A 16,201-nucleotide genomic window follows, 5' to 3' on the forward strand; every position below is an offset into this window, starting at 1 on the left:
ATAACATCCCCACACACATCGCATACCCATCCCCAACCATACATAGTTGTACTTGCATAATTTTGAGTTGGTAATACAGTTTTTTTGTATAAATCTCTGATGTGACTAGTGGGATTTATAAACAAATGATCAATATATCTATATTGGTTTATACTTCAAAAATAGCATCTCATTATTTACATACCAAATCTCTTGATTTTTTTTTTAATAGTTTGTCTTTTGATTTTTGACACTGGGGCTGGCAATACTGCAACTGTACAGTTGCTTCAGTAAAATATATCATCAAGAAAACCCTTGCTTTATGAGAAGAGAATCATTGAGAAACATAGCACTTTCTCAGATGCCATCTTTCCCAGGCTGTTTTGAGTGCATTCACAATTTCAACACCTCTTAATTATTTTGTGTATGTATGAACTGATTCAAGGTGTATGCTACCTTTCCCACAAAGGCTCAGGGTGGCTTGTAAGTTGTTCTGTTCTCTTACTGTAAAAGAGGAGCATGACCAAGAAAAACCAAATTTAAGACTATTAGAATGTCAGCATTGAAACAGAACCTCCCCTAAACAGTATCCCACCTTAGCTTTGTTTACTAAATGCCTGCCCAAATAGGAAGATCTTTAAAGTGCTTCCAAAAAATGTCCAGGCTTAGGTTCTGGCAGCCCTGCAGATGGGGAGTTCCAGAGTTGAGGAGTAACTGCTGCAAGTAACTACCAGTCCTTTTTTACCAAGTGAATTCAATGCTTTAATAATACTTGCTCTTATCTGACATTAAGAATACTGATGGAGCATAAGGGAGAGAGTGGTTCCTTAGGTACCATTGAGGGCCTTAAAGTTCTTTAAAAACAGCACCTTGAATTTTTGCTTGGAAAGCTGTTGGGAGACTGTTGGGAGATTGTGCAAACTGATGCACTGGAGTTATCTGCTCCTGGTGACCCACCCCCATCAGAAGGCAGGCTACCACATTCTTCATTAGCTGTAGCTTCTGGACAGTCTTTAAGGGCAGCCCTGCATAGGGCACATTGCAGTAATCTGGCCTTGAATTAGGACGAAGGATTTGGTCTTGGCTTTTTTCTGAGCTGGCTTTCCTGATATTTAAAGTTTACTGTTACCAGTGAACTGCACTACTCTCTCAGGTGAGCTCTGATGCATGTGCCCCCTGCTTACCCTCCCCAGCTGGCTCCCAGGACCTAGTGCTCAGGCAGCCACACACACACACACACACACACACACACACACACACACACACACACACACACACACACACACACACACAAAACAAGACTAAGACTTTATTTTGAGCTGTTATTCAATCACATCTACATACACTACTAGAAAAAACAAATCAGGACAAAAACATTTTTTTGAAATAAAATTAAAATATTTATAATATGTATGGCAACCCCCAGGCATATGTGCCAGAGCATGGCGCACAAGGCAATTTTACTCAACATGCCACTGCCATCATTGCCCCTGGGAAGCTGCCACCAGCAGCCAGGAAGCTGCAAGCCCTGCTGCAAACAGCCTGGGCTCTGTGGCAGGCAGCAGCTGCCCAGAGCCTGAGCCACCTGTGGAAGGTAGCCAGGAGACTTCAAACAGCTGCACTGGGGTGCAGAGTCCTGGTGGCAGCAGCGACTGCATGTGTACCTCAAGGAAAACGGTGGGAAAGGGGCCAGGACACTGGCTACCAGCAGCAAGGATCAGGCCCCTTGCACCTTCCCCACCTTCTGCCACTGGCACACCAAGTCAAGACACTGAGTCAAGGTTTGGGTGTTTTGCCACTCCAGCCAAAACGTCGCTGACCTCTGTTATAGTAGATGTTTGATTTTTTTTTTTTTTTTTTTTTTAGTATAGGATTTGGGTTTTTTATCTGTAACTTGTTAAAATGATATCTTCTGAAAATTTATCTGTGTGGTCTTCAACAGCTCACCAAAACTCAGTAAGTGGCCCACGAGCAGAAATAATTGTCCACTCCTAATTTCTATTACCTGTCATAATGCCTGAATGCTTATTGTAGCAGTTATGAATCTTTAGGTTTTAAACTGAAGCTGAACCTGGACTCTGTGCACCAATAGGAAGCATTCTCAGTTTTAGTGGAGGCCTATAAAATATGGGGGGAATGCCACAGCTTCCCACTTCTGCAGGCATGAATAAATGTCTTACAGTTATGAAGTTACAGAAATTTTTCTGCATGCTCATAAACAGTTGTAAACCCATGTGTTGTTTAGTTATAGCTGGAGTTTTGTGAAAATATTGAAGTGTTAAATTCAGTTTCTTGTAAAAGTCTGACAGTCTAGTTCTTTGATTTACTGTCTTACACTATATTGTGCCATATTTCTCAGAACATTTCTTAACACCTCCCTAGTAGGAAGGTATGACTGCTTGTTAGTTATCCTGATTCTGTTCACCTGCTCACTGGGTGTAACACTTGTGACACTAGTAACACTAGTACAGCAGACAACCTTGCTAATACACAGTAGAATTAGTCTGCTGCACATTAGCATCACAAAAAAGCATGTGCCAGTACTACTGCACAGTAGCATTGAGTTTAGTAAACATTAAGTTTAGTACCTGTTATTACATAATTATGGCACAGGAATTAATGCAGATGTAGACGCACCCAGTGAGACCTAGTATTATTGTCACGAACTGGAGGGATGTGGGTTGTCTTGCATTATTCCTTGAGTTTATTTTACTAATGCAACATGTGCTGTCTCTGGGTAAAGGTCATATTAAACTATGTATAACCTTATTTTCCTTATGATTTTATGCATTGTGGTATTCGATATAAATGTAATTTTGATCTATGTTTATGTCGTAACCATGGTGATTTGTAGCGGGGCAGTGACTTGAGTGGTCCTCACCTATTCACACTTAGGGCACTAATGACTTTAGCCTCTGGGTGAATAAAAATAAATTATTTAAGATCTGGTCTTTTTAATTTTAGTTGAAATTCAATTTTTTAAAGTTTTTAAATTTGGATCTTTTATTTTAAATTTTAATAAGGAAAATTTAATTTTAAACCAGCTTAAAATGAAATTTGAATTTAATACAGCACTGGCTATGGTACGCATTTAATATATTACTTTAAACAAATTATGTATAGTTAAAGGCTGCTTTTACTCTATATAAAAATGGGGGGGGGGAAACATCTAACTTTTGAGGTCAATCTTTAAAAATATGGTTTCTCAGCTCTTTTGTGATGATCAAGTGTGATGGGGCATCCAAACTCCCAGGTCTGTGGGTCTGGGAGGAAGGCTGCTGGCCCAATTATAGTTTTATGGCCTATAGATTTTTGTAGACCTGGTTATTGAGCTTTGCTCAGTTGAATTTGGAACTGACTTGGCACTTGGACTATTTAAAATTTATGGCACAATATTTTATATAACGGGCTTGACCCTGCAAGGGATGTAGGGTCTATACTGCTGGATACAAAGGATCAGAAAAGTCATCACAGATGTTGGGAACCTGGTCTCTGACTCTAGTAAACACCACTGTATGTATTCCTTGATTGGGAATAACCACTGAGCCCACCAAGATGGTATCAAATTCCTGTTTTCTTCTCTCGACCTTAGCTCTAATTAGCTCAGCTTTCAAATTTATGAATATTTATGATTCTGCACCCATAATGGAGGCTTATTCTCTAGCTCATGGAAAAACGACCATCTGCTCAGTAACTACTAACCCACTATTTCTGAATGGTTCTGGGTACTTCAGTTTAAATGGTCTTCCTTGATCCCTTTGCATATGTGCAGAGATGTAGACCTTCACTTTTCAAGTGTTCTATCCATGTCTTTATATTCAAATCTGCAGCAGACAAGGCTAGGGGGTTACAATAGCAGAAATCCTGGATTGTTACAGGGAGGGTTTTGGGGGAGGGGGTTTGCAGGTGGGGAACAGGGCATGGAGAAATCAATGGTATTGTGGGTTATTGTCTCAGGGAGAAGGAGTCTTGGTTTGTTAGTTTCTTGTGTGGAGGAGGGAGAGGGAGTGGAATAAGGTGCAGTATGTGCAACAGAGAAGACCATTGCTGGGCTCAGTCAGTGCTGGGTAGGTGCCTAATTGCCAAAGAGGAAAATGCTGCTATGATATGGGCATCTACTAATCCCCCAACCATAATAAATCATGCCAACCATAATAAATTTCAAGTCTAGAGGTGAACCATTCAAGCAGCACTCATTTGCTGATGGTAAATTAGTTGCACCGCTGAACTAGTAGAAATCTCCAGCAAAGAACTTGGAACAAGAGTTTATCAGAATGCTAAACCATCTTTGCTGAGAAGTAGCCTCTTGTGCTGGTGCAGAAAGGATATTTTCTTCGTTTGGACTCCTTTGTTCAAAGTTGAGAAAATCATCAGGAGTTGAAAAAGCAGGAAATCTTGTTTTGTTTTGTTTTGTTTTTTCTTTCAGCCTATGAATGAAAAAGGAGGGGAGGATGAGATCCAAGAGTTTTAAAAACTTGAAAGAAAGGGGGTAAACATTTTCAAAAAACCTACATTAAAAAAACAGTCTCATTTTAAAGAGAATTAGGCAAGTAGGAACTTAAGCTCAAATGACTTTGGTCTAGGCATTTTAGAAAATATTTTCCAAGGTGATCCAAAATAATTGGTTTAATTCACTAATTATGATTTATACTTGTAATACTGTAACAGTTGATACTAATATTTAGTAAATTAGCTGTTAATGTGTACCATGGTTTGATATTTTTTTCTTATAAAGGGTATCCAAAACAGTTTTGTTTAATAAATCAGGAGTTCCCATTGTGTGTGTTTAATTAAATTCAAGTTGCCATCTTAATGCAGCTTGATTACATCTATGAGCAAAAGTTAGTCATCTACTGAGTAAGAAATATATTTCACCATTTTATAGCATGTCAATATAGGATTTCTAACACTCTAATAAACACATTAAGTATATAAATTCAGAGAGAGAGAGTGTATAGTCAGGAAACATATGTACCAAATCTACTGGAAAAACTGCATTTAGTTGTAAATCAACATGTTTTAACTGTTGTATCAACCACTGAAAATATACCTCCCTTTTTAAAAAAAACCAAAAAAATATATACAATGGGAAAGTTGATTAAAAAAAATCAATCATTTAAATTAGGCTGGGGGGGGGCTTCCTGGGTACTAGATCCCAGGAGGTGGGGGGCAGGAGGGCTGGAGGTAGGTGCAGCAGAGCTCAACCAGGCAGTGCAATGCAGGTGTAGTCCACGGCGCTCCATATAGGGCTGAGCCCTGCCCAGGGCAACCTGTGTCACACGCTGGCCCTGGCCAGCATGTACAGCTTCTTGGCAGGGCTGCTTATGGTTGCAGCTGCAGCTGCCTGGGTGCTGCTTGGCAACCCTGCCTCCAGTGGTCCCTCCTCTTCCTCCTCTACTTGCCCCTGGTGTGCCATTCTGTGGAGGGAAGCTTTGGCTGGGTGACTCATGCACCAGCTCCTTCCACCCACTCAGCCACCCAGAGGTGGCTGCTTGTCATGCTGGCAGGCATAGGAGCGTGACGTGGGCTGCCCCCGGTGGGGCTCAGCCCTGTGCAAAGTGCTGTGGGGGCACCCATGGGCTGAATCCAATCAATTGGCTGGTGCCCCCTGCAGGCTGGATCCAGTCAACTGATGGGCTGGGTCCAGCCCGGGACCATATTTTGCCCACCTTTGCCTGACTTGAGACTAACACAGCTAACTCTTTTTGATACTTAAGATCATTACCAAGTAACTGTCACTGCTGCTTCAGGCTCAAGGCAGAGGAAGGTGTAACACCTTTTTAGAGACTAACTCAGTCAGAAATGGATATGCTTTCATAGGCACCAGCCTACTTAAGTCAGATACTAGTCCAGTAACATCCCTCCCCTTCTCTTCCCCCACAGCCTCTGTTTCCCCCTTTCTTTTCCCTTCTTCCTTCCACCCCTGACATTGCTGCCTCTGCTACTGCTACTTACCCCTCTGGTTTCAGCATCAGGGCTGCTGCCACCACAACTGTTGATGGGTGACTGGGCTCCAAGGTCTGTCATGTGCTGCATGCCCCAGGCTAGAGTGAGGACAGAGCCTTGCTGGAACCAGAGAGGTAAGCAGCAGGGGCAGGGAGGGAACTAGTTAGGGGGCAGGTACTGGGGCACACAAACAGTGGGTGGGGATTAGCATGGGCCAGGTGTGTTGGGGGGCAGGTCAAGGGCCAGGGGTCAGGATACTTGACTTCACTGCTGCCTATCTCCACTCCCTGCCACTGCTTACGCATGGGAGGGACAAATTTAAGATGATCACCCAATAGTTAGATTATAGACACAGAAAGTTATAACAAAATTATAAATTTTCCATGTCTAGATTCTGATTATTGGGGGTCATCTTTAAATTCAGAGTAATCTTGGATTTGGGTAAATACATTTTGCTTCAAACAAAGGGTTTACTGTGTTTGGTGGTGTTTTGTTTTTACAACAGTACATCTCAGCAGTAGTATGATTTCCTTTGGGAATGGAATATTGTATGCATTTTAGGAAGACTGAAGTGTGCCCCCAATTTTGATACCTTGGGCATGTTTTTTTTTCTCCCTGGATGAAAAGTTTGGGAAGCACTGCCTTAGAGACCTAACTTGCAGAGAATCTGCAAGTTCATTCAGAGTATTTAAGTAGGCTGTTGCCCACAAAAGCCTATATATTTGTGAACAAGTTATCTCTAAGGTACCACTGTGTCCTGACTGCTGCCTGATTCCTAAAATATTAACACTCGGAGTCTCTTGAGCAAAATAGAAATCTCTTAACCATGAGTGTCAAATGTATAATATTTGGTTTTCTAGATTTTTTTTCTTCCACTAATAGGATTGGTGAAGGAGGTGAGAATTTGTGCAGGGGGCCTCCCTTGCCTGCTAGGAAGATTTCCAGTCCTTTCAACTTGACTGCTGTTCTCTATGCATGTGCAACTTATCTGCATTAATCCTAGAGCAGTGGAAATCCATAATAAAGTGGGTTCCCTTTCTGAAAGGTTGTATTGTTTATCTACTTGAGCGTTAAATCAGAGCCATTATTTATGTTCTGTTCCCTGCTTCTTTTTTTCACCTGATAATTAGTTAAGGGCTTTACCAAAATAAAGCCTACTGATTTAGACAAAAAGTTTTGGGGGGGGGAAGAAGGGGCTCATTCATAATAGCAAATTATGGCATGTTATAAAATCTGCTTATGGGACATTGTCAATAGGAAAATACAGTGAGACAGCAAAAAGGCTTTGCCTTACAAAATCCTTTTGAAATCTGTAGAATAAAAGAGTAAATTAAAGCAGAAATATTTTCAGCAATTTTATTCTCCCATATGAGGCTGCATCATTACTTATTATCCACCGACAAGGTTCTTTGGGTGAATCTGATATCTTTTATTAGACCAACTTAAGCTGGTCTAATAAAGAAGATGTTCTTAGTCCAACACAGCTACAACCTACACACTTGCTATCCACATGCTTTTTAAATATAAAATTACCCCAAGTTTCACGTGGGGAGAGCTATCAAGTTTAAAGTTGTATGTATCATTCATTCCAAAATGAAGTGTCTTTTTGGAAGATGTCAGTATGTTGTGCCATATTGAGTATGATGTATAACTATAAGGCCTGGTTATAAGTTGTCATTTAACTGGCTTATTTTCTTTAATTCCTGTCAGACTAATTCCCCTGCCCACATCCTGATTATCCAGGAAACCTGAAGTCTTGCAAAACAGACTAGCCTACAGGGACCAAATATTTAGATACAGTATTGTTTGGGTTGCTTGGCATTTGATGCCTATCCTCTCCTTTGCTATTTCTTTGGTAGTACTTTTTTGCTAGGTGCAGGAGGTCATACTTGTCTTGGCTTGCGTCTACAACTCCATTCTTGTGGAGTTTTTACATGTAATAAAGACTGTTTTCGCCCCAAAACTGGTTCTCTGAGGCTATGCCTATGCTTCAGACTTCAGGTAAGTATAAATAGCCCAGATTAGCTTTAAAAACCTGGCTTGGAAAAAGGAAGCAATTTAGTTGTTTCAACATGAACCTCCTTGTAGACTAATTTTACCTTGCAGAGAAATTAGCAGACATGGGTTTTGGCTGCTGCAACAAGACTGCTTCTGCTTCTGTAACGCCAGCTAGTTAAGGTATCTGTACAGGAAAATGTAGTCTGCAGGGTAGGCATGCTCGGTGACTGCCAACAAGGGAAATTAACCAAGATTGTTTCTTAGCTGTCTCTAATGACACTTTACCCAACCTGCAAAAGTGTCCAAACGTTGCACGCTACAAAACATCGTCTGTTTTAACTTGTACAGTAAACCTGGAAGTGCAGAGTATGTTACTGAGATAGGAGGTGAATTTTTAAATCCAGAAGTTCTGATCAATTTTACTCTGTAGCTGTTAAGCAAAATTAAATAGTTGCCATAAGGTAACATTAATGCAAATGTAATGATCATTGTAGTCCTGGTTTTGAAGAGGAAGTTAATTTCTGTTAAAATATATTAACATTGTTTCTACTTATTCATTCCCTGAGAATTTTGCTGGCCAACCTCTGTTTTTCTTTGTTTTTGCAATTAGACTTACAATTTTCCAAAGTAAGCTCTGCTCCCCACCTACAAATGTACGAAAAGGCCAGCTACAATTGGTTCTTGCAACAGTTTCTTCCCTTCATATCAATTAAAACTTTGAACCAAAATTCACAAATAGATTACAAGTGATTATGTAGAGCTATTAGAAGGAAATCATTTGAACAATATGGGCAATTTGAGGGAAGTATTTCATTCCCTAAAAAAATCATGAAATTGACTCACCCTGTATATCTTATTTACTGTAGGAATCATAGAAAATTAGGGTTGGAAGAGACCTCAGGAGGTCATCTAGAGCCCAACCCCTTGCTCAAGGTAGACTCAGCCCTGACTAAACTATCATCAGTTGTGAAGGTAGCCATGCCCCAGAAAACACTTAACACCTAGAGATAGTAACAAATTCTGTAGAAGTACCTACAGCAGTAGTAGTAAGGTGCTTGTCCCCCAAAAGCTTGCTTGAGACCACCCAGTCATTCTTTCTACCTTTGTGACACTTGTATAGATTGATTCTTGGTATATTACATGTGAAAAAGTAGTGTAGTGTGAATGGTTTTTGAATTATTGTTTTACTTATTACTGAGCTTGGAACATTAAAATATAAGAGAGAAATGTCAGAACTGTTTCTGCATTCTGACAGGTTTTTGGTGGCAAAACAGACAGGACAAACAAATACAAGGTAATGTCAGCCATCCAAAGTTCATTCTGTAGTGAAGCAGATGGAATTTGTCAGAAATCCCACCTGCATAATAATATCTCTGGTAATCAGGAACATAATAGGAAAATAAATCCCATATTACATCAGATTATATGTAGGATTGAAACTACTGCCTTTTTTAAAAAGCTCAAAATTTCCTCTTATACGACTCATTTTAAGCGTCTTAAAACGTTATGGGACTTGAACCATTTGGGTTGACACTGTCTCGGTATCAGCTTTAGGCTGAACTTTTGGAAACATTCAGTCGAAAAAGTTCAGTTTGCTTGTTAGAGAACAAGCACTGGGGGAAAATGTTTTGGCTCGCACTTGAGCTCAGATGACTTTGTCTTCGGAGTTTTAGCACCCTGGACTTGAATTGTGGTATAGGAGTATGGCTTTTGCAACTCATGTATGCCTCTTGTTGTTCACCCCAATGTAGTCAGTTTATAAGCTATTGAAAAGCAGTGCACACACTCAGACTTTGTGGGCAGAATCTCTTAAGATCCTGTCTGTGCTGACAATAGTCTAAGACAGGGCTGAGACTTCCTACAATTTAAGTTCTTTGTTGCTATATAACAGATACCAGAAGAGACTGGTATGTGTAATATGCTTACACAGCCTGTATGTGTAATATGCTTTGTGTTCACCATGTTGGTGTTGGGCAACATGGAAGAGGAAGTCGTCCAGCCTTGTGTTGAAAAATCAAGGCTAGGGCTGGATCTGGATCTGGTGCAGGATTGAAAGGAAACTGGGGTGGGGAAGCAGCTATGTCTGCAGAGCTAGATTATAGAGGGAGAACTAGTGCACTGGCTGGGCAGGGAGACTGGGAAAAGGCTTTTGCAGGTTGGAGTGACTGAAACCAAACTTAAGGCCTAGTGCAGAAGACAGGCAGCCAGCAGGGTTGAGAGAATTTGTGCTGGAGTGAGAGGGGAAATGTATCAGACATGGAGCCTGGAAGCAGAAGCCTAACTTTCTTGGACTTTCTGCACAAGCCTAACTTTATTTTTTATATATTTATCTGATTTATATGCTGCCTCAAGTGCAGAAAAAGTATAGCTTAAATATGAGCAGATTTGTCTGCTAGATAGTGGTTCTCAACCTTTTTGTACTAGAACTCATTTGTAAACATCGATGGCCAGTCTTGACTCAGTGCCCCTCACTCCTGACCTCCTGCCCCCAGGGCCCAGCCCCCCAGTATGAGGTGGGTGTGTGGGCCAGGAGGGGGTCCCAAACAGCCCCTCTCAGGCTTGAACTCTGCCAGCCTGCAAGGGAAAAGCCAGTTTCCCATGTTTTTCTGCTTTAAAGGAGAATCCATTTTTTAAATTTGTTGATCCATGTTTAAAGCTTGTTCACAACCCTTTCATATATTCTTGCAACTCACTTCTGGGTCACAACACACAGGTTGAGAAATGCTGTGAGAGCACACACCTGTCCTAAGCATGGAATTGGAACCTAGGATGCCTGTGCATAGCTAACCTTGTGCTAGCAAAGTACATCTCTTACCCCTTCAGCAGCAGTCCATGCAAAGGGTAACAGCCTGTTAGGTCAAGTAGAAGAGGTTTTTACAGTAGATCTGTAAGTTCCAGCCCCACTGATGACCAATGAAGGTATTGATTTGATGCAGTTTCTGGGGGCTGTTTTTGACATTTTTAAAAACTCAGGTTAAAAGATTATTAAGATTTGTAAAGTCAAGCACTGAAAAGACAGGTAGTGCCAAAATTAAGCTTTCCTGTGAAACATTAAATAACTCCCTTGTGCAGGCACTCTTTGGTAGTCTTTAGTGACTGACAATCATGCTATTTTCTACATGGCTTCTACTTCACTTGGTCAGAGAAGCTGGAATGAGATGAAAGTCTTTTAAGAAAAGATTTGAGTATTTTAGAATTAAGACAATAGAACACTGCCCTGGAGAATTCAGTTTCATCCTCATTGGACAAATCATTTAAGCCACTTTTCACAAGTGGTCACTGTTTGTTGCATCTTGTTCACTGGTACCCGACTTCAAGCCTTAAGGTCTGAAATGCAGAAGTCCTGGGCAGTCATAGCTGCAAATGAAAGCAATGGGAACAATGCTTTGAACAGAAGGTGATGCATACCACAAACTTCACTTTAAAAAAAAAAAAAAAATGGTTCTCAGTATCTCATTAGATACTAGCAGATACACTTGATGCCGCTTAAACTTTCTGAATTGATTCTGCATCTATAAACCATTATTTTCACACCTTCTCTCTGAGGTGTTGTAAAGAGTAAGTTAATTGTTTAAAAGCGCTCATATTGAATCGAGCTGCACAGAATTCCTGGAGAGGGGATTTAATAAATCTTGTCTTCAGTGTGGTGTTTGAATAGTAGGTAGTAAATAAGACAGTAGGACCACATGTAAATAATTAACAAGGAAGAAAAAGTAAACAGAACATTGAATAGATGCTCATCTAGGGAGCATAGTCTTTTCTGCAGATTCACTGAGGCCAGACCTGATGGGGGGGAAAAAAATGTATAACTAGTATATTGAAATGTAGCTCTACCGGGCAGCTGAACTAAGGTTGCAAAGGCAACTTTAATTCTGGCAATGCCTAACAGTGTTTTGCTAGATTGGGCAGACTTGCTGTAGTGTTCTTTTATTATGGTCTGTATGCATGAATATAAATGTGTGCTTTAAGCTTATTGTACATTTGCATCTATAAGAAAAGAGAAAAATCTTTGTATGTTTTAGCAAAACTCAAATTTGATACCTTAATGTTTCAAATCTATCTAGCTCTAGGCACCACGCTTCAGGAAGGATGTGGATAAGCTCTAAAGCAGGGGTGTCCAACCTTTTTGAATGTGGGGCCGGATCATGAACTTTTTATCACCCAGTGTGCCGGTGAGCCATATTCAAAGACCTTGCAGGAAGCAGTATTACATCACCCCCTCGAAACGAAAGTCCAGTGTTTACTTTCGTTTCCCGTTGCAGCACCTCGGACCTCAGAAAACAGCTTGGAGGACCACATGTTGGACAAGCCTGCTCTAAAGGGTACAGGGAAGGGCCACCTGTGTGATTAGAGGCCTGGAGGACAGGCCCTACAAGGAGAGACTCCAGGAACTGTGTTTGTTCAGTCTGCATAAGAAAAGAGTGAGAGGTGACTTGATAGCTGCCTACAAGTATGTGATAGCAGAGGCCCGGACTTGACGATCTTACACGTGGTCCCTCCCAGTCCTTCTATTCTGTGATTCCCTTTCCCCCCCCCCATTCCTCAAATGGTTGATGCCTGTTAGCTGGACTCTTTGGAGTAGAGACTATTTCAGTGCTTGTTGATTTTTAAGTTGCAAAAACGAACTTTTATATCTCCTTGACAATCAGACTGTTACTTTTGGTGGATGATTGTCAGTTATTGACAATTAACATTAACTTTTCTGCAGGCCTGCTAATATCACTTCAAAGCTTTTAGGCCATTTTGGGTGCCACTACAACTGAAATAAATGGTATGCGTCCTTAAAAAAGAAAGGAAAAAGGGGGAAAAAAGAAAAATATTTATTAAAAGTGAGTGGTGTATAAGATTCATTCATTTCTGCTGATCCAGATATATTGTTTTTAAGGCAAATATATTATGCTTAGAACAAAAGTGGAATTAGAATCTTAGTGTTGTTCCTTTGAGTTTAATGCTACTTTTGTGGTATGAGCTGTGCTGTAGTTCATACTGTAACTAACATCATGCAAAATTATCAAATGTAAGTTCAGGTATGCATGCATTGCCCTCAAATGTTTCTGCTTAACATTAAGGAATATTTTAAAAAAACATTTTATTCTAGTTACCATATGGCTGACGTGCCTTAAAGTATTCAAAGGGGAAGGAGGTAAAAGATTGTGGTAGCTGCAGATCTGTATCTCATTAGAAACTCATGTTTAAGGTGATTGTATTCTTATACTGTGTGCTTGGGATCCAGAGGGTTGTGGTAGGAGGCTCTATGTAATACAGTCAGATATGGTATGACTAAACAACTAAATCTTGGTGGCATTTGACAGAAAACGGAAGGGAATGTTTTGTGGACAAGAGAAATTAATTTTTTTTCCTGACACATTTAATATTCAGGCTATCGTTATGCTATGTTTTCTTTATGGTTGTATTGTTTTCTATAGCCCATCCTGCTACATGGATGAACTGGATACCTTGTTCAGGTCATGGTAGTATTTTAATCTTAAAAGATACAGATTTCTTAAAAAACTTGAGTCATTGTGGAGGCCAAGATTGTGTACCAGTCCAATCAGAGAACAATCTTTAGGCTTCAGGCCACCCCCACCCCCTCACCCTTGGTTAAATTCCATTTTTTTCCCCTACTTGTAGATCGAGCTGGAAGCATCAGTACTCTCGATTCCTTAGACTTTGCAAGATACTCTGATGATGGAAACAGGGAGACAGATGAGCGAGTAGCAGGTGAGTAAGATTTTTCATGTGGGATGGAAGGCCTAGAATATTAAGCTTACCATATGGCTTCCATTTTTGGCAGCAAGATTTGTAAATTCATGATTTCTGTATAGCAAATGTGTTAAATTTTCACTGTGGCTTAATTTGTGTTAGTTTTATTCCACATTTTTTTTCAAATACACTGTCTAAGTTGTAACTCATAATTTCATATGAACAAAAAGAAGCAAAATGTACCCCCAAATACACAGCCCTCATATTGCATGAGATGCTCTACAGACATCTCCCTTTCACAATCAAAGTGGAATCTTAACCATGTTATAACATTGTTCATTTTGAGAGTAGCTATTCCTTCCTTATCTAAAATTTATGTTCGATAGGCAACTATTTGCCTATTGTGCGAGCTGATGATAAGCAACTAGTTTGTTTAGGCTGTGCTCAGAAGTACAGAATTCATCTGTCATGCCTTCCCTGGTCTAATCTTAAGGAAACGATCTAATTTAGTAAAGCCTACCTGGCAAGAACTTTGTGTAATAAGGATCTGGGTTTGATTGTCCATCAAATACTTCCCATCCTCCTGGCCTACATCCAAATAAGCCCAACATTATCACAATCAAAACCAAGTAATTCCTTTGTTGTAATGCAGGGCTGTCTTGCATTTAAGTGGCCTAGGGCTGCGCACCTTGTACGCTGCCACAATATGAGCCATATGCCTCCAGCCTTAATGCTGCATAGACGCTACCTTCTCCCACCCCCCTGCCTCCCTCACCATCCTACACCACAGGCAACCCCACCATACCCATAGCTTCTAAGCCATGGGCTCCCTCGCTGCGCCACACCATTCCACCCCTACAAGAGGAAGGAATGGAAATGCTGCTGTTGCATCCAGAGGAGTGGAGAGAGCAGTGTCAGGGTGGGAGCCCAGAGGCTTAAATTTAACCCCTTGTGGACAGCCATGTCTAGCTACCTGCAGGGGGCAGTGTCTAGTGATTAACCTGCAGTTCCCCCCTTTTTGGCCTACTTTCATCATCCTAGGTTGGATTCTCCAAACAGTCTTGCAGCAGCAGCATCTCTTTTTCCTATTTACTAGCAAGCTCTCCTTTAGGCAGCTCTCAGTTCCTGAGCTCCACTCACTTGATCCCGTCCTCCTTTATTCTCCTCCCTCCAGCTCCTGCCACTGGTTTCACTTTATAGCAGGGCTGAACTAGTTTGGCACAAAGCTCTCTAACCACCATTCTGCCTTATCGCAATGACTTCGTCTCCTGCTTTCTCTTTGTGAATCTTAATCTTAAAATCTTTGGGGGGTAAGTAACAAAGAACAGCAAGGATTTCTGCCTTTATTGAATTCACAGACTAGGCGTTTGGTTGGAGTTCCAACTTCAACTCCGTGTTCATATTTCATCAATAGTTTAAAACCTTTTTTGCTTCTTATTGTAGTTTTCTTCTGTAGATGTAATGTTACCATCATCTGTGACTTTGTACTTAAAAAGTAAAGAAGAGGGAGAGAGAGCCTTCCTTTCTTCCCCCCCTGTCCAGAGGTGGTCTAGGGGAGAGGATTAGCTAGAACCAAATAAGATGTAATGTAATATACTTGACTTCTTGATGCTACTTCCTGGAGCTACAGATAACTTATTTTATATCTTGCAATTATACAAATGGAACTTAATCCTGTCCACATGATTATGTTGTCCAATTCCCATTTGTGTGCTATTTAGAATCATTTCCCTCCCAGAGTCTCAAATAAAATGCATTTTAAAATGCTGAATTATATTTGGAAGGTGCTGGACTTCAAAAGACTGGATTTTTCTGTAGAACTGCTGGCAAGTTGCAAGGAGTTGCTCAATTATAATACTTTTTTCCCAGTCGATTAATGTTGCTCTCCAACCACAGAAAATTTGGTAAGACTTTCATGTAGGGAAATTCACATGAAAATCGAAGCATTGGCTCTACTGTATAATACCTCTACTTTTGTTAAGATACATGTCTTAAAGAAACCTTAATGACAGAATTAGACAACAATATAAAATTCAACTATTAAAATCAAGGCAGTCTTTAATGTAAGGATCACTTTTGAAATTACTGAGGGCAACAGATATTCTCTCTCTTCACACTCTAGCATAGTATTAGTTGTCTTGTAGTATTAGTTGTCTTGAACCTTCCTTTTAATTTGTTACTAATGCAGTGGAGTCCACTAAACAAATGTGTAGTAAACTATTGCCCATTTCTATAATATAATACATTTGTGACTTGCATGGCACATTTCATGGATTTCATAGACATTAGGGCTGGACGGGACCTCGGAAGATCATCGAGTCCAGTCCCCTGCCAAAAGGGCAGGAAGTCAGCTGGGGTCATAGGATCCCAGCAAGATAAGAATGCAATTTACTCTTGAAGGTGTTCAATGTAAGCGCTTGAACCATCTCCAGTGGCAGACTATTCTAGACGTTGGGGGCTCGGACAGTAAAGAAATTCTTCCTTATGTCCAGCCTGAAACGGTCTTGCAGTAGTTTATGACCGTTCGACCTCATCATCCCTTGGGGCGCTCTGGTGAACAAACGTTCCCCCAGAT

General features: G+C 40.6%; 1 protein-coding gene across 1 annotated transcript in view; it reads left to right on the plus strand.

The window, feature by feature from the left end:
• Positions 1-16,201, plus strand: part of KIAA1468 (KIAA1468 ortholog) — a 131,498-nt gene that overhangs the window by 10,271 nt on the left and 105,026 nt on the right. Inside the window, 1 exon segment of the mRNA XM_019542172.1 lies at positions 13,555-13,644. Coding sequence (XP_019397717.1) covers positions 13,555-13,644 — 90 coding nt within the window.

This window comes from Crocodylus porosus, unplaced genomic scaffold (genome assembly GCF_001723895.1).
Source record: "Crocodylus porosus isolate Cpor-Errol unplaced genomic scaffold, CroPor_comp1, whole genome shotgun sequence".
Classification (NCBI taxonomy): domain Eukaryota; kingdom Metazoa; phylum Chordata; order Crocodylia; family Crocodylidae; genus Crocodylus; species Crocodylus porosus.